The sequence below is a fragment of the Protopterus annectens genome, chromosome 10.part0 (assembly GCF_019279795.1).
Source record: "Protopterus annectens isolate FY-2018-M chromosome 10.part0, PAN1.0, whole genome shotgun sequence".
In the NCBI taxonomy this organism is placed as follows: Eukaryota; Metazoa; Chordata; order Ceratodontiformes; family Protopteridae; genus Protopterus; species Protopterus annectens.
Window position 1 is genome coordinate 1,797,404,565 of NC_056744.1, and position 20,247 is coordinate 1,797,424,811.

Sequence of the window (20,247 nt, forward strand, 5' to 3'; positions counted from 1 at the left end):
TCTCCAAAGGCTTCTGTCTTGATAGCCCATTTAAGGCCAGCAAACCAGTTGTCCTTATAGCCAACAAGTCTTCTCATAAGTGGCTGACCGAAACCGTGCCTATTAAAAGAAACTGTTTGTTTACAGTAATTGTAGATCTTAGTGTTTTTGCTGGTCTGTTTCTTTTCTTTCAACCATGCCCTCTGTTATCCTCTGTGTATTCTGGGGTTGGAAAGGATCTGTCCTTGCCTCATTTTTACCCCACATTCTTGTTTCCCTACTCTTCTTTTCTTTCCTTCCTCTGACCATGCCTGTAAACCAGAGACGTCTATTTTGTCCTCAAGGCTGAATGCCTGTCCCTGGTGATAAGTCCTGTTGGGCCATTTGTGCTTGGGGTATAAAGCAAGTTCTTTGTCTGGCCAGGGTATGAAAAATCTGAATGTGATGTTTGTTAATAAACCTGTTGTATCATTAGTGCGCAAGTGGAAGTGAGTTGGCTGAAGCCAGAACTGAGACCGTAGGGCTGGTCGTCAGACTGCTGCAGGCAAGAATCCCAGAAGTGATGACTTCAATAGCAAATATACTGTAGCATTTACTATTATGGTAAGTTCCTAACAGCTCCACTTTCCCTGACTAACAGAAAATGTAGTAGCCAATATGGCATTCCTCTATAGTGATGGCGCCATTAGATAGCAAAAGAAAACATTTATATGGTTCTAATGGAGTACATATGACCAGCAGGCTGAGATGATGGAGTGAACTATCCCATCCCTGCTGTGTGGAAGGAGAGCGATGGGCTAGTGGTTATAGCAGGAGTAGCAGAACAAAGGCATTCCTTCAGGCAGACTGCCTCACACCAGTGTGGTGCTTGTTGGCGAGCTTTGACCAGCTTGATCATGCAGTTAAATTGGGTCATGTCTGGTACCATGTGTGTACTACTAAAAGGGGGGGGGATCCCAGTAGCTGCTGTGCATGTACTTCTTACCAGGGTGCTGTACACAGGAAACAGACACAATATTTACAAAACTTTTCTGTAACACGTGACAGTTTTTTTTTTCCTCCACTACTTACATGTATCACCCTGTAATGTTTGCAGACATGAAATGTTGCTTTAGTGTTCTGTTTGACACCATTTCCTATGCATTTTATATCTGTCTGTGATAGGTAATTTGTCTGTGGAAGCACTAATGGAAAAGTATGCTGGGGCCTACCAAGAGGATTTTAAATTTGAAGGAACCAGTGACTCTTCTAATTCTGAAGATGAGGAGGAAAAGGAAGCATCAAGTTCAGAAGAGAAAGAAGACAGTGAATCTTCAGGTATGCAGTAACAGAGAGCAGATGTTAATTACACAGAAGTATGCACAAATAGTGAAGCCTTTTTCTTTTGTGTGAATCAGGATTGTGGTTGCTTCTTAATGTGTCATGTCATTTGGTTCATCCATTGCACTTAATTTGCTGAAGCATGTTGCCTAGTCCTTGTACCTATCCTGTATGGCTAGGAGCTCACTTATGAGAAATTGGTAAGGTGGTGTATTCCATTTTGTATACAACTGTATATTCTTGGTGTACACAGGTGATCATTGTTAATAGCCAAGAGCCACACTCCCATTGTTTTTACCACCCTGATAAGAGCGTGCCATTAAGCATTGCTTTAAGTGCCAGTTGCAAGTTTATCAAAAAAGTGAAATAAGTTTCAAGCAGAAGGATGGCTCCTGTTGGAATTTTTTTGCTTTAGGATTGGTAGGATGGTCAGCAGTGCAGGTTCATGCATCAGCTGGAGTAAGGTCAGAGAAACCAAAGCTCATGATGATAAGAACAAGACCTATACTTCTGGAAGTGAGCCTGTTTGTAAAATGTCCTTGTGGACCTCACAAATGCTGAACTGATCTTCAAGAAAGCACTAGGTTTTTGCTCAAGACTACAAGGCCCTTGTGGTGGTCTGAGTAGTCGCTGTCCTAGTATGTATGTTCCAAGATGTAGGTGCAGTCCAACCTCCACTTGATTGATAGTGATGAGAGACTGCAGGTTTAATCTATGTTGAGACTGCATCACTCATTCAAGGCTTGCAGTACTCTGAGCTTGAAATTTCCTTTTCTAGACACCCTCCCCTTAATACTAGCTGCGTTTGTTGGTCTTTATAGTAGGAATTATGTCATTCTTTGCCACGGTTGTAGCTCAGGTCTTGGACATCCAGCAAATATCTGGTGTTGGGAGCTTGAGTAATGGCTGAAACAGTACTGTAAGGGGATATAGCTTGAAATCAACTTTTAAGAGCCTAGAGCAGGCCACCCCCCTTCCTAAGTGTAGGCTCCCTGTTAAGCTGCATGCTGAAATGTGTGCAAAACTGTGCTTGGACCCATTCCTGAAGGTAATGGGAGGTACACAACTTTCTCCTATGCTTAATAGGAAGAGTCTGAGAGACTTCCACTACCTCTAGTCTCTACTCCCCTTCCCAACCCTTTTGTGAAGAACTTGAGACTCATGAAGTCCAGTGAGTTGTTCTCATGTCGCTTCCCTTTATCTACAATGCACCTGCTTGGGGATCTAGAGAAGGAGGAGAGATATACTATTATATTTCATCCCTGTGTAGCCGATTGCTAAGAATGGTACTTGGATAGCTTGAATTTGATCCTGCATATGCCAAGAAGTTGGATACCTTTTAAAAGACTCTAGCAGAATGCAGTAACTCTTTCACCAAGCATCCCTTCAACTGCTCTATGACCTTTTCAGTCTAGACTTTTATTTTGCTGTAGTGCTCGCTTGACTTGCTGTTCTCTGCCTGTCTATTGCTGATCTATCTGTATTTGATTTTGAATTGAAGTTATTCATTTAAGGTTTGGTTACTTCTATTTGTTATGGGATGTTCTTCGTGTTTCACTGTTGCAGTCATTACATTTGGGTAATCTGCTGGTAGGTTGCCCTCAGTCGGCCTGATTAACAAAGTCTTGGGTCCTGCATCGGTTGCTGACCCTTCTTCATGACGTCAGGTTGTCAGGGGTATAAAACATGCAGCCAACGTCATTACTTCAGTCTTTCTTGCCATACGGTGCCCGAAGCAGAAGCAGTTTGCAAGTGCCGGTCGGCCGACTCCTGAAATTTTCATTTTCGAGTTTCAGAACCAAAGTCTTCAACTTAAAGCTAAGTACCCCGTTGGGGAAATTCTTTTTCCTTACCGATGTCAGTAAAAGTTAATAATTGCATTACTTGTGGGAATCAAATATCTCAAAGATTTTCATTTGTACTGTATTCCTTGCCTAGGCCCTGACCATGACGTACCTTGCTGTCGGTTTTGTGCTTTATTTAATCAGCACACTATTCGTTGTAGGTTCATTTTTGTCTCTAAATATTTCGGTTCTCAGTTTAATTAAACAGAAATGAAGTCTGTTAGCCATCCGACTACCAGAATACTGAAAAAATGCAAAGAAAAGAGGACGTTGAGGTCCAAAACTGCTGACGATGCATCTCCTAAGCCAGTCGCCAGTTCACTGGTACTCAGTGAGGTGCTTTTGCAGCCCCTGATACCCGCTACTTCTGATTCGCAGGCCTCTACTGAGACCCATTCGGAGTCCGGTTTGCCGCAAGATGCTTCTCCTGTGGAACCCGCAGATGTCTGCCTTGGATGGGTCTGGAGCCGCTGTGCAGGCACCGGCTTCTGAGGGTGTATTCAGGCCTACAGACTTGCATATTAAACCGACTCCACCTTCAATACTAAGGCCTAAATCTCGATCTAGGTCTAAAAAAAAGACGACGCCCAGGCCACATGTTCAGGCCTCTATGCCTAAAAACAAGTGATCAAAATGGCTAAAGATTTAATTACTCTAATCAGGGATAGTCAAACCCCCCCCCCCTTTCTAAAAGGCCTAAAGCTGAGCTTGAGTATGAATCTTCTGAACAGGACTCTTTTCTTCTGACTCTTCTAATGACTTGGAGTTGTTCATACCTACTTATGAGGATTCTGATGCAGAGGATTCTATTCCCTCTGCTTCCCCCCTGAGGACTTTTTTTGGGGGGAAACTTTTACATACCTTAAGGGAGCATTTCCACTGGGAAAGTCAGGAATTTTCTGAATCCACAAAGAGGCATAGGGATTTCCTCCTTCCGCAGCATAGGCCTTTGGCTGTACCTCCTGTACTAGACATTGTTGATGTGTTTTCGGAATCCAGTATGGCCCCTGATTCCCTGCCTCTGGCTCCTAGTAAACTAGACAGATACTACAGAGTTCCTGAGTCCCACAAGTTTCTTTTCAAAAATCCTGTTGCGGACCCAGAAACCATTTCTCAGGGGCACAAGGGTATTAAGGCTTCTACCGCTAAAAATCCTACCCCTTCTGATAGACTCCAGGGCGCTGGATAGATGGAGTAAAAAGCTTTATACTTCTACAACCTTGGTAGTCAGGGCTTTAAACTGTCAATTTCATATGCTAAAATATCAGCAGCATATCATGGGACTGCTTAAACAGAAAATTATGTTGATTTCTGACTGTGTGGAAAATAAAGATTTACAGGATTTATTGCATTCAGCTGAACAAGTTAGTAAACATACTTTGCAATGTGGTTTTGATTCTTTAGAGGCCTCTTGCAGGGCTGCTATTACTGGGTCTGTGCTTAGAAGGCATGCTTGGCTTAAGGAGCAATCTCTGCCTGATCATGTTAAAGCAAAATTGTTGGATGCCCCTTTGCATCAGGACAGTCTGTTTGGCAATAAGGCTGAAGAAGTTATAAAAAAGCTGGAAAATAAAGCTAAATCTATGCAAACTGTGAAAGATTTTCTTACAAGTGCAACCTCCAAGATTTAGTAAACACTGGCGTACTAAGAACTGGTCCTTTGCAGCTCCTTCCAGATCCACTCAAGCCAAACCCAGACACACCAAAAGCACCAGGTTTCAGTCCCAAGTGACTCTGAGAACTAAGCAGTGGGGTGCTTCCACTTCCAGATCTGGAAATAACAAGACACCCCCCTATGGTAAACAGTCTCAATGACTTTCCTTTAAAATTACCAAGCACTTGCCTCTCAGCCGCCCCTTTGGGGGGAAAGATTGCTCTTCATGCAAAAAACTGGCAGCTCATAATCCAGGACAAATGGGTTTTAAATACTGTCCTAGGGATACAGATTTAATTTCCGTACGTTGCCAACTCCAAACGGGTGGCCAGACCTGCCCCTAAATCTGTGGGCAGAGGCTCAAAAACAAGTACTTTCCCTCTTAAACATGGGGGCTATTTAACCAGTACCAGAAGAGGAAAAGGGACAAGGTTTCTATTCCAGACTTTTCCTGGTACCCAGAAAAGACAAATCATGGTGTCCAATTCTGGACCTGCCTACTCTAAACACCTTTCTGGACATTCCAAAATTCAAGATGCTGACTCTTCAACAGTTACTTCCTATGCTAGGCAAGGATGTCTGGTTGGCAACACTAGATTTAAAAGAAGCTTACCTGCATATCCCATTCGGGGAATCTTGCAGAAGATACCTACGCTTCAAAGCGGGCTACTTGCATCATCAGTTCTCTGCGCTGCCCTTTGGCTTGTCTACTGCGCCCAGGGTATTCACAAAGTGCCTGGCTCCAGTAACTGCATTTTGCAGGCAAAGAAATATTAAAATATCCACCAGCGACTTTAACCGGTAACAATAAAGGCTCTCCTCCATATAAATAATAATGGCACTTCAGCTCTCTCCAACACCCTTTGATACAGGCAAATGTAATCCACAGTTGGCACGAAGGTGTAAATATACGTAGTTTATTAATAAAAAACACTTTGTGAATATGGATTTTAAACAGTGGTTGGACAATTCTTTTGGTACCCTCGTTCCTCGAGATGAGCGGAAACGAGTGGAGAATACTTCTTATAAGGACAAATGTAAGAATTTAAAAATACAGTTGACAAGATACAAAACTCTTGCTCTGGACAACTGGTATTTAATGAAATGTATAGAAAACAAAATCGTCCCTAAGGGACTTGGATTAAATAAGTTTCCTAACAATACTATTAATGATTCTGAATTTTTTAAAACTATTATGGATATTTTAAATGATTGTGGGCTGGCTATTTTAAAGGCTATGATAAAACAATGAAGAGTTGATGGCAGAATGTAAAACTGAAATAGATTAAATGTGGAAATTAATGCTGATTTACTGTTTTCTACAAAAATATATACTTCAGAACAATGCATGAGGTTGACAATATAGTTTCAAAGAGTCATAAAAAGAAGACTCTGAAACTAGAAAGGGACTTGAATGAATATAGACAAGGATGTGCATACTATTGTGAAAACAAGAAATACAGAAGGAAGAATAGTTATAGGAACAGAGAATATTATAATACAAGAGGTGAACTTAGGCCATAGGGGGCATAGTAATACAGATTACAATGTTAATTCAGATTATGAAAGTAGTCAGCATTTTGATAAGGAAAGGAATGCAAATTTTGATAGGGAAAACCCTTTAGGAGGGCAGGGACCGAGGAGGTCCGAAAGGATACAATATTTAGCACAACAACCCTCATATGCAGAAGTAACGGGGAATTATTATATGCACCCACAAAGAACGATGGGTTACAGGGGGAGGAGATAGATGGTTCCACCACAACGATTTCAAATAATGGTGATGTATGTGTGGGTATATTTGACAATTTTGAGGAGACTGATACCGTTGATTTAGGATACAATAAAGCAGAAATTTTGTCCAAAGTAGTTATTCACTCACAGGACAACTTTTATATATACTGATGTAGTGGTAAATAGGGAATACTTTAATCTCTTTACAAAAGGTTTTACATTTGTACCAGTAAAACTAGGCATTGAGGAAATTTTACTAGACATTAAATTATTCACTCGAAAATTGAATTGGTTTCCCATTTACAAGGAAGGGTATAGAAATAACAAGGGAGATGTGTTGAAGACTAGTACTTATAATCCCCCTTTACATTATGATATGCACAATTGTGAAGGATGTGTTACAGGATTGTTAAGAGATGAATACAAAAAAACACAAAAAAGTTGAATCCAATTTAACTAGGGAAGAGAATAAATTGCTCAAAGAATTAAGTGAAAATAATAAATTACGTATAATGAAACCAGACAAGGGTGGTGGGGTTGTACTGATGGATCTATGGGATTATACCAAGAAAATGATGGATATACTTGATGAGGGCAATAGGTATGCTATAGTATCCAGAAATGAAGTCAATATTTCTTATAGGAAAATAGACTTAATACTGGAGGACAATTTACTACAGGGTCTTATTGATACCAATTTGTACAATTTTTTAAAAGTGTCGAAACCAATTATACCTGCCATCTTTGGTATACCCAAGATACATAAAGATTTAGAGAACCCACCTTTGAGACCTATTGTTTCTTCCCAAGGATCGAAAACACAACCATTGGCCATATACGTTGATATGAAATTAAAGAAGTTTCATACTAATTTTCCACACATTTTGACAGATTCATAGCCTATAACTTCGTGCAAACATATTAAATTACAGTTAAAATTTCAGTTGAACATATTACAATTTAAGCTAACATTACATACTTACCAAAGCCTAAAGAAACACTTAGAGTCGGTGTTAGCCCGCTTCGCTCGCCCTCGCTGCGCTCGGGCTTGCTCCGCCCCCACTACTTCTCCTTTTATTCTAACCCCTAATCACCTGACCAGTAGTCCAACCCCTAATTCCCTAACAACTAGCCCAACCCACTCATCCTACCTCCCCCCACCCCCCAATCCAATTGTATCCCACTCCCGAAACACATTCCCAGGCAACACAACTCTACCCTCACACACAACCAACCAGGAATCCTAGTTGTACTTCTCACTCAAAGTAGTATCATGTTACCCACACTCACATCCCTATCACTAGCTCTACTATCGCTAACCTTCCTAACTTCCTTACAAACAGATCTACCGTTGCACAACTGCTATCACACTACCCACACTAGCCCACCCTCTCAAACTCACTCAGACTTCTACATCTGCCCTACAATCATTACAACTACATATTACTCACTAACAAAAATTACACCATCTCATCACACTAAGAAAAACTCTCATAGACCAAGCTCGCAAACAATTAATATTAAAAAACACATACTGACACTCATACAAATTCTGCTAACCTCTGGTGACATTCACCCAAATCCAGGTCCCCTCTCGGCTAGACAAACATCTGACCTGCTAATCCTAAATCTCAACATAAGAAGCATTACCAATAAGCTAACAGACCTACATGCATTCATAGCCCACTACAACCCTGATATACTCGCCATTACAGAAACCTGGCTTACACCCAGTATCCAAGATGAAGTCTTTCTTCCCCCAGGGTATAATACACTTAGATCCGATAGAACAAACAGGAAAGGAGGAGGAGTAGCCATTCTCTTTAAAAACACCCTTAACCTCCAGCTCCTGCACACCACCCACTTTTCAAACTGCTGAAGTCCTGTTTTCTGTCCTATCCATAAGAAACACCAAGAAGATTAATATAATATGCTGCTATATACCTCCAGGCAACAACTCGCTCATAATAGAAGACATCCTACACTGGACAAAGGACAATCTACCTCAGGAAACGATCCTACTAGGAGACCTTAACACTGACTGGGCAACCTGTAACTCCAGCAGCCCCTCTACACATAACAATCTATATGGGTTCTCTCAACTAATTAAAGAACCAACTAGAATAGATGAGAAAACAGAGAGAATCCATACTGGACTGGACACTAACCAACTATCCCAAACAAAACTATACAGTAGGCTGCCTCCCAGATGACTTAAGTGATCATCTCCCCACCTTCCTACTCCAGAAACACTCCAATCACCCCAAACCAGTAGTCTACAAATTTGTACGCGATGACCGTAACCTTACCCCACGATACCTAAATACTGTCCTAAGCCACTGCAACTGGGAACCACTACGGACACTCGGGTTAGACCAGGCAGTAGACTACTTCAATACAACCTTCTCTAACATCCTTAATAGTCTAGCTCCCAGCAGAAAGATCAGAGTTAAAGCCAACTACGCACCCTGGCTAAATAGAGACACCAGAGCCTTACTAAATGCTAGAGGTAAAGCCTGGAAAATCTGGAAAACTGACAAAACCCCTAGCTCCAGACAATACTATCAACAGCTTAGAAACAAGGCCAAGGCTGAATCCAAAATAAACAAACAAAACTATTTTCTTGGCGCCCAAAGGAAATATTCAAATAGTCCACAAAAATTCTGGCATGCCATTAACTCCCTACTAAAGCCAGGCAAAACCACAACCCCAGCACCCATCTCTACTAACAATACCCTAGACACAGCTTCTCAATTTAATAACCATTTTACTAAATCCATCTTGGCCCTGTCCAGTCAAATAACCAAAAACATTCTACCTCAGTCACAACATAACCTATTCCACACCACCCCCTCTTTCAGCCTATCACCAGTGCCCACCTCAACTATCAAAAACTCCTCCTAAAACTAAAGCCAACCACACTAGCAGCTGATAACATACCTGCTGCATACCTAAAATGGGTAGTGAGTCCTTATGATATCCTGTCTCCATCCTTATCAACCGCTCCATACTAGAATGCTACATACCCAAACTCTGGAAAGTATCTCATCATTCCTCTCCATAAAGGAGGTAATTCTTATGAATTCTCCAACTACCGACCTATTGCCATCCTTTGCCCCTTATCCAAAATTCTTGAGAAATGCATCCACTTGCAAGTGATGACATTTCTTAACACACACAATCTACTATCTACCACACAACACTGTTTCCGTCCACATCACAGCACTACCACAGCCCTTTTATCTTTCACTAATTATATAAACCTTCACAGGAATGATAACAAATATGTATCAGCCATTTTCCTAGACCTCTCAAAAGCATTTGATATGGTCTCCCACTCCATTCTACTAGACTCACTAAGATCATTATCCTTCACCTCCTCTACTATGGCCTGGTTCAGAAGCTACTTGTTTGACAGGCAACAATCAGTCCAGTGGAAAGGAACTCTGTCTACACAACTTCCAGCCACCATAGGTGTCCCACAGGGCTCTATACTGGGCCCGCTGTTGTTCTCTATTTTCACAAATAACCTCAAATGCTCTACACAACATGCCACACTCATACAATATGCAGATGATTCAACTCTGATCTGCTCCGCCTCATCTCCCACCACCCTACGTACACTCACTCAAGATACCTTTATCTCAGTAGAAAAATGGATATCTGGGATCCAACTAATTCTAAATCCCAAAAAGACAAAACTGCTACTATTTACCCCTAATAGATCAAAAAAACCCCTCTCCTTTACCATAACCTCTAATGACGGCACCACCATCTCCCCTTCTAACCACACCAAACTTCTGGGCATTGAAATAGACAATAATCTCCACTTTGATGTTCACATCTCACATACCATAAAACTAGTACACAAAAAACTAGGCTCCCTATACAGGCATAAGTCCTTTCTCTCACAAAAAGCAAGAGTCACTCTTGCACAAAGCCACCTCCTCTCAACTCTATTATACGCAGCACCAATCTTTACCCAAATCAGACAATGTGACCTAGACAAACTAGAATCATGCTACAATAAAATAGCCAAGTTTGCTACTAACTCAACCTATAGAACCCATCACTGTGCTGCACTAAAAGAACTAAAATGGCTTGAGCTACCACAGCTACTTAACTATCACCAGCTGGGCACAGCCTACAATATTCTCAAATATCCTGAAAAAACCCCCTCATTATCCAACCTACTTACCATCTATACTACAAACCGATACCTAAGATCCAGTGAAAAGTCTCTCCTCTCCATCACCAAGGCTAACAATAATGCAGGGAAATCGCTCTACTCCCACACCGTTGCCAGAAATTGGAACTCTTCCCCTATCTGTGTCCACTGCCCCCTCCACATCCATATTCAAAAACTCCCTCAAATCGCACCTTCTTAGTACATGGTTATGCCCTTGTATCACATAATCCTACCCATACTACTATTAACTCCCCAAATTCCTCTCTGATCACATGCTGGAGCTCTGATCCCCTGTAGGCTTGGTCATCTGAAAGGGTACTTTTAACTGTAGAATCTTACTTGATATATTTTCTTTTCTTACCAAAGTATGACTGACATTGTCTTTTTATCCATGTTCTATATCTTTTACCTGGAGTGTTTTTATTAATTCTTGTTATATTACTATGCTCAGCATACATGATGTAACCTGTTTTGTGTATTATGCTGGATGTACTGTATTTGTATAACTTGATGTTCGAGCTTTTCTCCCCGGGCCTCCGCTGAAAATGGACCTGGTCCAGTCGGAATTTCCCGGTTAACAAATGTAAAATAAATAATAAATAAATAGATTCTTGGGTTTTTTTTGAATAAAATAGGCTCTAGTTTATATAAGGACAACATAATATTTATAACTGTGGATGTTAAAGACTTAATTTGAAATTGTTCAATCTCGCCGTTTGTTCTTACACACGGGTTCGGAACTGATCCTCTGCTCCGAGTCGGCCGCATCACTAGCTCCGCATCTTCGAGAAAGCTCGAGGCACAGTAATATCCCATGATCCTCAGGTGCTAACCCTCAGATCTAGTTTGCCGCTAGCAGCAGATCGCATTGAGAGGCTCGGGCCAGTATAATTTTTTCTATTTTTCTTATTATATACATCTCTTTATACAGATTTTTACTCATTTTTTTAGTGTTTAATAAGTATTATAATATAGGTTTAGTTTAAAAAATTCTAAGTTAAGGCCTTCGGGCTTTTTCTGTCAGGATTGACAGTATTTAAAAAAAAAAAAAAAAGTTTTTTTGCCTTTAACTTTTTCTTTTTCTATTCTATAAATATATATATATATATATATATATATATATCTATCATAGTGTGCTGTGTGTTTTACATTTTTATATATATATTACATTTAAATTGTATTACACTTAAAATTATATAGGAATTTTTTCTTAAGTGTGCTGTGTTTTTTCTTGGATTTTTCCTTTTTATTTCAAAATGTCAGAAAAGACCAAATCTGGTTTCAAAAGGTGTCAGTGCGGACAGAAGATGTCCATTACTGACAAACCACTCATCCTGCGTCTACTGTCTTGGCCCTCTCCACTTGCAGGAAGACTGTTCCATTTGTCATTCCTTTAGTGGGAGGGTCATGCTGGAAAGACGCAGGAAGTTGGTTGACAGAGGGTTGCTTAAACCCGAATTTCAGGAGGCCCTGGACAAGGCTGAACAGGTTTCTAAGTCTTCGAAGGGGTCGAAGTCTTCAAGAGTGTCTGAGCCCAAGTCATCAGCTCCGAGCACCTCTTTTCAGATTCGGACACCGGCTCCTATGACTTTGGTGCCAGGTGTCGAGAGTTTATCTCTGCACGAGGCTCAGGTCTTGGAGCCGGTATCAGAGGTACCACCGTCTGCTATCCTTCGCTCGGTGACTGCTTTGATCCCTTCGACCCGTTCTTCGAGGCCCCTTTCTGACTCCGATGTGGACCGAGTGGTACAGAAGCGTATGGAGAACTCGGCTTTGTCCAAATTAATCAAGGTTTCATCCCAGCTGGTTTCGCAAGTCGAGGCTATTCCTGTTCCCTCAACACTTCCTCCTCCGAGACCTGTCGAGTCATCGGAGTTAGGAGTCGAAGAACTGATGATTGTAGAGCCCTTGGTGCCGAAGCCTCCAGTAGTGCTATCGGCTCCGTTGACCTAGACTCCTTCGGAACCAGCCGAAGATCTTTCCTAGGTTCCGGGGGGGGGGGGTAGTCGAAACGAGATATCGGTTCCGACTCTTCCCCTCGGTGCCTCAGCTCAGATCAGTTCGGATCCGTCCTCTGTGTCGGAGCCCGTGGTTCCAATTCCGGAGAAAAGACCTCCTTCTTTGGATCGGGTCGGGGCACCGGTGCCTTTGACATCATGAGGAAGGTCTTGTCTGATCAGACATACTTCGAGTATCTTCGTCCCCTTCCCCAAAACGTCCGCGTTCTGCTTCTGTGCCTTCGGCTCCTACCAAGCGTCGAGACCCAATGCCTCAGAAGTCCCCACAGGGCGACTCTGGTTCCTCAGATGCATCCCCAGAAGCTCCCGCTGAGGATGTTCCGAGGAAATGACTGTGCAAGAGGAGGCGCATAGATTCCCCTCACAAATCTCTCACATCTCATACCGATTTAGATGAAACAGAAGGGTCCCCCTCTGACGATGTCTCGTTTGCAGACATTTTGGAAATCCTGAAACAAAGGGGGGACTGGCAAACCCTTACCTCTTCTGTGGATGAATCTGTCTTACTGAAGGCATTTGGGACTCAACCTTCTACCTCCTGGGTGACTCCGCCCTTTGACGATCTCATGGATCTAATAGCCCGGAGGGCTTGGGAAACACCCGATACAGTGGAATCAGTCCCTCGTAAACCAAATAAATACATGACGGCCCCCCAGGATAAATCTTATCTTACAAATGGAGTTCCCGTAGATACTATGGTGGTGGCGGCGGCCACTAAGAAAGAGATGTCTGAATCATCTTCCTCTGTCCATCCTCCTAATAAGGATTCTAGGACAATGGACAGATATGGGAAGCGCATATTTAGTTCGGTGACTTTTTCCATCCGATCGCTCAACTACCTTACGCATTTCACGTGTTTACAGAGAGATCTCATTAAGGAACTGGGAGATGCTCTCCAGGGACGCACAGATGCTGCTGTCGCCGAGAAAGTGACAGCACAACTTAACACCCTAAATTCCATAGTCAACTCGTCCATGAGGCTGATTTCATACGCAGCGGAAGGGTCGAGTAGAGCGGCAGCTTCAGTGATCGCCCTGAGAAGGCAATCCTGGTTGCGCTTATGCTCCTTTGCGGAAGCCTTTAAGTCTTCCTTTGCCAACGCCCCCTTTGATGGTGCCTCCTGGCCTGGGCCAAAAGTAAAGGAGACTCTCACGAGGTGTGAACAAGAAGGGAAGACCCTGTCTGCCGTAGGGGTTTGTTTTTCCGTCCCATCTAGACCATACCCTAAAGGGCAATGAGGAGGAAAAATGTGGTTTTGAAAGACTCTGGGATCTTTTCAGCACACCCAAAGTGACGCCCCCTCCAGAGGCAGAGGAGGGGGAGAAATGGAAGATGCCGCCCAGCCGGCAGAGGGGGTCTGCAAAATCAGGGCGACGGAGAGACTTTCTCTGGAAAGCCCTTCCAGCACTCCTGAGTGCAGGCCTGGCTGTCCTACTCTGGAGGCAGTCTGGGGTCGCTTGGCTTTATACCCAGGGGCCTGGCTAAATCTTACATCAGATTCCTGGGTAAAAAGCATAGTTACCAGAGGCTACAACATTCCCTTCATCAAAATGCCACCCAACTCCAAAAAACTCCCAGACGTTCCACCCAGACTGCGAGACCAGGCAACCATAGAGATAGGAAGGTTGCTCGAAAACAGAGTCATCCAACCAGTCCCGGCGGACAAAATAGGATCCGGAACTTACTCAAGGTTCTTTTTAGTTCCAAAGAAAACAGGGGACTGGAGGCCAATTTTAGATCTCAGCAAGTTAAATGCCTTTGTGAAAAAGGAAAAGTTCCGGATGGTCACGCTACAGTCAATCCTCCCTTTTCTGCAGAAGGGCGACTGGATGTGCTCTATAGATCGCAAAGACGCATACTACCATATCAAGATGGCCAGGCCGTCCAGAGATCACCTGCGCTTCCGGCTGGGAGCCAGTCATTTCCAGTTTCGCACTCTGCCCTTTGGTCTCACCTCAGCCCCCAGGGTGTTCACCAAATGCATGGCAGTAGTAGCGTCTCACTTGAGACGAAGGGAATTCCGGGTGTTTCCTTATCTAGACGACTGGCTACTATGCGCCACCACCGAGTATCATCTTCTACTAGCCAGGGATTACACCATCAGTCTTCGCTCTTCACTAGGCGTAACGGTGAATTTTGGAAAATCTGTCTCATCGCCGTCACAGCGTATCTTATTTATAGGAGCACAGCTGGACACCTCCCTGGCTCAAGTTACTCTCCCCCCACCAAGAGTATCAGACCTCAGGCAGCAAATTTCGCTCCTTCTACACAGCAAGAGAGTCCCTGCACGACAAATATTAAGAGTGCTAGGCTTGATGGCAGCCTCCCTTATTGTAGTTCCTTTAGGCAGGATGCACATGAGGATTCTTCAGTGGATGCTATTCGCCCAGTGGTCGTATCGACAACTTCCACTGTCTCATGAAATCTTGATCACGAATTCTTGCAAGAAGGATCTCTTGTGGTGGATACACAGTCAAGAGCTAACACTAGGACGACCGTTTGTATTACCCAGTCCGGTAGCAACTCTAACCACGGACGCTTCCCTGATAGGGTGGTAGGGATTCTTTCAGGGACAAACAGTCCAAGGTCAATGGTCCAACTTGGAGTACAATCTGCACATCAATGTTCTAGAGCTGACGGCAGTGTTTCTAGCGTTGCAACACTTTCACAAGTCCTTACCTCAGGGAACAGTGACAGTTCAGACAGACAACATGTCAGTGGTCTGGTACATAAACAAGCAAGGGGGAACCAGGTCTTACCCGTTATGCAGGGAGGCCCTCAAAATTTGGCAATGGGCAAAGTCCACTGGACGCTTTCTGATAGCAACGCACATCCCGGGGACTTACAACATAATCGCGGGCAGGTTGAGCAGAGCCATCCTGTTGCCTCACGAGTGGTCCCTCAAACCTCAAGTGGTGGAAGAGATCTTCCGCAGATGGGGCCAGCCTTGCTGCGACCTGTTTGCATCCCCATTGAATGCCAAATGCAGAAGCTACTTTGCCCTGCTACCCCCTCCAGGGGGTGTCCCCAGGGACGCACTGGTATACGATTGGCCCCCTGGTCTCCTGTACGCCTTTCCTCCTGTTCCACTAATTCGCAGGTTTTTGCAGAAAAACAAACGTCTAGACAGGACCATAATACTAATAGCCCCATTCTGGCCTCGACAAATCTGTTTTCCCTTCCTTCAATCTCATCAAGTGGAGGAACCATGGATGCTGGACCCGGAGCCAGACCTGTTGACGCATTCGTCGGGAGTTCCTCACACCTTTCTCAAGTCCCTCAAACTGACAGCTTGGCTGCTCCGCTTCCCATTTTAGCCAGGTCGGAGTTACTATCCCCTGCAGTACAGCAAATTATTGTATCTTCTCACAAACCATCTACAAGGAAATTGTACAACAGCAAATGGAACCGTTTTGCACACTGGGCCTCCAAACAAGGTATAGATCCATTCGGAGCTCCAGTACACAAGATACTAGTTTTCCTTACCACACTTTAAGAAGGAGCATCAACATCCACTATAAGGGTTCAACTGGCGCCTATATCCAATTTTCAAATTGGCCGTGAAGATGGTTCTCTTATGTCCCACAGACTTTGTAAAGCTTTCATGAAAGGTACATTTCACCTCCGTCCCCCCTTTCGTAATCCAATAGCACCTTGGAATCTTAATCTCATGCTGTCACAACTCATTTTGCCCCCTTTTGAACCAGCAGCCACATATTTGTTAAAATTCCTTTCGTGGAAAACACTTTTTCTGGTTGCCATCACTTCCGCCAGGAGAGTTTGAGCTACAGGCTCTATCTATCCGACCCCCTGTACATGATTTTTCATCCAGATAGAGTAACCTTGCGCACCAATCCGTCCTTCCTTCCGCACCAATCCGTCCTTCCTTCCGAAGGTTTGTTCGATTCAGAACATCAATCAATCTATCGAACTACCTACCTTCTTTAAAAAACATTCCAATCAGTTAGAATACACATTGCACAAATTGGACGTTCACATGCAACTAAGATTTTACTTGCATAGGACAAATGAGTACAGAAAGTCAGATCAACTATTTGTCTCATATGCTGACCAAAGGAAAGGACAGGCAGTAACGAAGGTTACCTTATCCAAATGGCTCTCAGATTGCATAAATTTTGTATATGGTGAATCGAAACAGCAACTCCCTTTCAAACCCAGAGCTCATTCTACAAGGGCGATCGCTGCCTTTTCAGCCTATACCGCTCGTTTGCCTTTAGATACCATTTATGCAGTGGCAACTTGGGCAAAACCACATACTTTTATCGCCCACTATAAACTAGACAAAAGCTCCAGGGACAGGGCGACGTTTGGTTCCACTGTACTCAGGAATGTTCTCCCTTGAGCCACCTGGGAAAAAGGAGCTAGGGACGCTACCCGTGTGTAAGAACAAAACGGCGAGATTGAACAATTTCACATTAAGAAGTTGTGTTCTTACCATAACGTTCCATGTGAATTGTTCATCTCGCCTTTGTTCTTACATTCCCCCCCTCCATCCCCCGTCCTGCGGTCTGGGAGAACGGTTTCAACTGAATTCCTTTTCAGCCTTTTCTAGCTATGGTTAGCATATTATTGTACATTAGTAATGGCATCTTTTCTCCTCTATTTGACAGTAGGGTTCCAGACACTGTGTAGTATCTGTTTATAAGTGTTCTAGACACACTTCTAAAAGGGATTCTTCTGATGTAGCAAACTAGATCTGAAGGTTAGCACCTGAGGATCATGGGATATTACTGTGCCTCGAGCTTTCTCGAAGATGCGGAGCTAGTGATGCGGCCGACTCAGAGCTGAGGATCGGCTCCGAACCTGTGTGTTAAGAACAAAGGCGAGATGAACAATTCACCTGGAACGTTATGGTAAGAACATAACTTCTTTTCAGTTATACCCCACACAGTTGGATTGGTCTGGTTTGAGAAGATGTTAATAGATATGGCATTTTTAACTTCAGATGAATTTAAGTTAGTTTTAGGGAATATGGAATTTAGTGTTGAAATATAATTACATTTACTTTCAAGGAGAATTATATCGTCAATTAGATGGCATGGCCATGGGGTCTGCTTGTGCACCCATTTACGCGAATATTATGTTATACTGGGAACAACAATATATTTTTAACTCAGTGTTTTATCAAAATATTACAGGGTACTATAGATTTTTGGATGACATTTTTATTCTGTGGGATGGACCAGAAGATAGGATAAATGAGTTCATGGAACATGTTAACAGAAGTACAGAGTTTTTAAAATTGACACATGATATTGGTCTAGAGGAAATCCATTACCTTGATGTTAGGCTTAGGAAAGTCAGATATAACAATAAGTACAAATCCAGGATTTATAGGAAAGATTACCATTCCAATTCTTATTTGCACTTTCATAGTGACCATCCGTATCATTTTAAAAAGAATATTGTGAAAGGACAAATGATTAGGGCAGCCAGGATGACATCTGATAGAGGAGACCTAGTGGAAGAAATGGAAAAACTTCACAAGATGTTCAATGAAAGAGGGTACCCAGATAATATGATTCAACCCATTAAAGAATTTGTGTATAATAGATGGGGAACGGAATATAAAGCTTTATTAACGAGTGGTGAGACCACTGGGGTAGAAAAAAAGAGAACAATGATAAAAGTAAGGGTGATCAATTACCCTATTTAATTTTGACCCACCATAATGGTATAGGATGGGTGAAGAAGTGTATTAATGATACTTGGCAGATGTTCAACAAAATTCCAACGAGAGTAGATGTGTTTCAACAACCACTTGGGTATAGTTTTAGAAGGAATAAGAATCTGAAAAATATTTTTGAAAAAAAGAAAAATACAAATAGATATATAGGAGGAACATGTGCCAAGTATGGTACCTTTAAATGCGGGAGATGTGCGCAATGTCCATTTATAGCAGGAATGAAAGAGTTAAATATTCCCAGTATAAACATGACCCTAAAATGAAAAAGTTATAATAGTTGTTATACAAAAGGAGTGGTATGCTTAAGTTATTGTAAGAAATGTTGGAAGAATTATGTTGGTAAAACAGAACGTAACTTTAGGGTCCGCATATATGAACACATGCGTGATATTAGTAAAAAGAATGAAAACAACGCACTCTTTAGACACACACAGATATGTAACGAAGCTGATTTTAAATTTTGGGTGTTGGAAGAGGTTGAGTTGAATAAAAGAGGTGGGGACTGGGAAACCAGACTTGACTTTAAAGAGATGATTTGGCAATTAAGATTAGATGCATGTGGTAGTCTTGGTTTAAATGACCATATTTCCATAACCCTAGCCCTCAAACTCCTTGCTGAAGACCCCAAAAGACATCATTAGTAACAATTCATTGAGTGCATATTACATTTTTTTAAAGATTATAAGTTTGTATAAATTCTCCATGTCTATTAATTATCTATAAATTGTATTATTGTTATAAATATAAAGAATTCTTTTTTATAAATACATACATACTGTTTTTATAACACGCACTGTTTTTTATATACACACAAATTAATTTATTATAAATTATACTAGACTATATATATTTTTTGATACAAATATTTAATTCTAGTGATTTTAAGATTTATTTATATATTAGTAATAGTATTTATTTACTTGTATGTTTTATAATTTTACACGTATTGATAGTAAGTTTTAAAATAACCTTTACAGCTGATACTGCTTTTTAATCCAAGGGAGCCAGCCGTTTTACACACACATACAACGTGTGTATAAAATGTTGATGTTAAGTTGTCTATCTCGCCTTCATTCTTGCTGGATGGGTTCGGAGCCGACCTCTGCCACTCTAAAAGCTCGAGAGTTGGTTCCACCGGCTCGAGGCTCCCCTTATATCCCACAATGCTAGGCGTGAGTTACCTCAGATCTCGTTTGCCGCTACAGCGATCGAGGTGTTGGTTTTCTACCGGCTTCTTGGTAAGTAAACTTTCAGTAAAGTTAGGATACTTAAACCCCTTTATTTTTAATTTTAACTACATTTTCCCTTAGTTTAGTGGAATTCTAACCCTTTTTTCATAAAATCCGCTTTTTTCCCACAAGAACTTAAAGTTCTCCCTCGGCCTTCAGGCCTTTTCCCATTCCTAGTGGTGTGTGTGTGTTGTTTCTCTTAATTAAAACCTTTTGATAGTTGTTTTATTTTTGAGTTTTAAAATAACTTAAGTGTAATCAGTGTGTCTGACTGAGTGTGTGTGGTTACACTTTCTTGTTCTAGGATGTCTAAAGACACAAAGGTCTCAGGCTTCAAGAAGTGTGATGCGTGCTGTCAGAAAATGTCTCTGACAGACGGTCACACTTCTTGTGTCTACTGCCTGGGGCCTTTGCACCTGCAGGACTCCTGTGCTGTATGCCACGGCTTCAGCCCCAGGGTCCTGCAGGAAAGAAAGAACAAGTTGATCCTAAGGGGTCTACTTAAGCCTGAGGATTCCCTTTCTGTCTCTGGGAAGCCCTCCAAGGCTTCTAGGTCCTCGGCTCCAGCTACTG

General features: G+C 42.3%; 1 protein-coding gene across 1 annotated transcript in view; it reads left to right on the forward strand.

Moving 5' to 3' along the window:
- The window catches only part of LOC122814504 (Snf2 related CREBBP activator protein), a 3,617,155-nt gene that overhangs the window by 1,074,163 nt on the left and 2,522,745 nt on the right, over positions 1–20,247 (forward strand). The window contains exon 8 of the mRNA XM_044087079.1: positions 1,144–1,296. Within this exon, the coding sequence (XP_043943014.1) occupies positions 1,144–1,296 (153 nt within the window). The remainder of the gene's footprint in view (positions 1–1,143; positions 1,297–20,247) is intronic.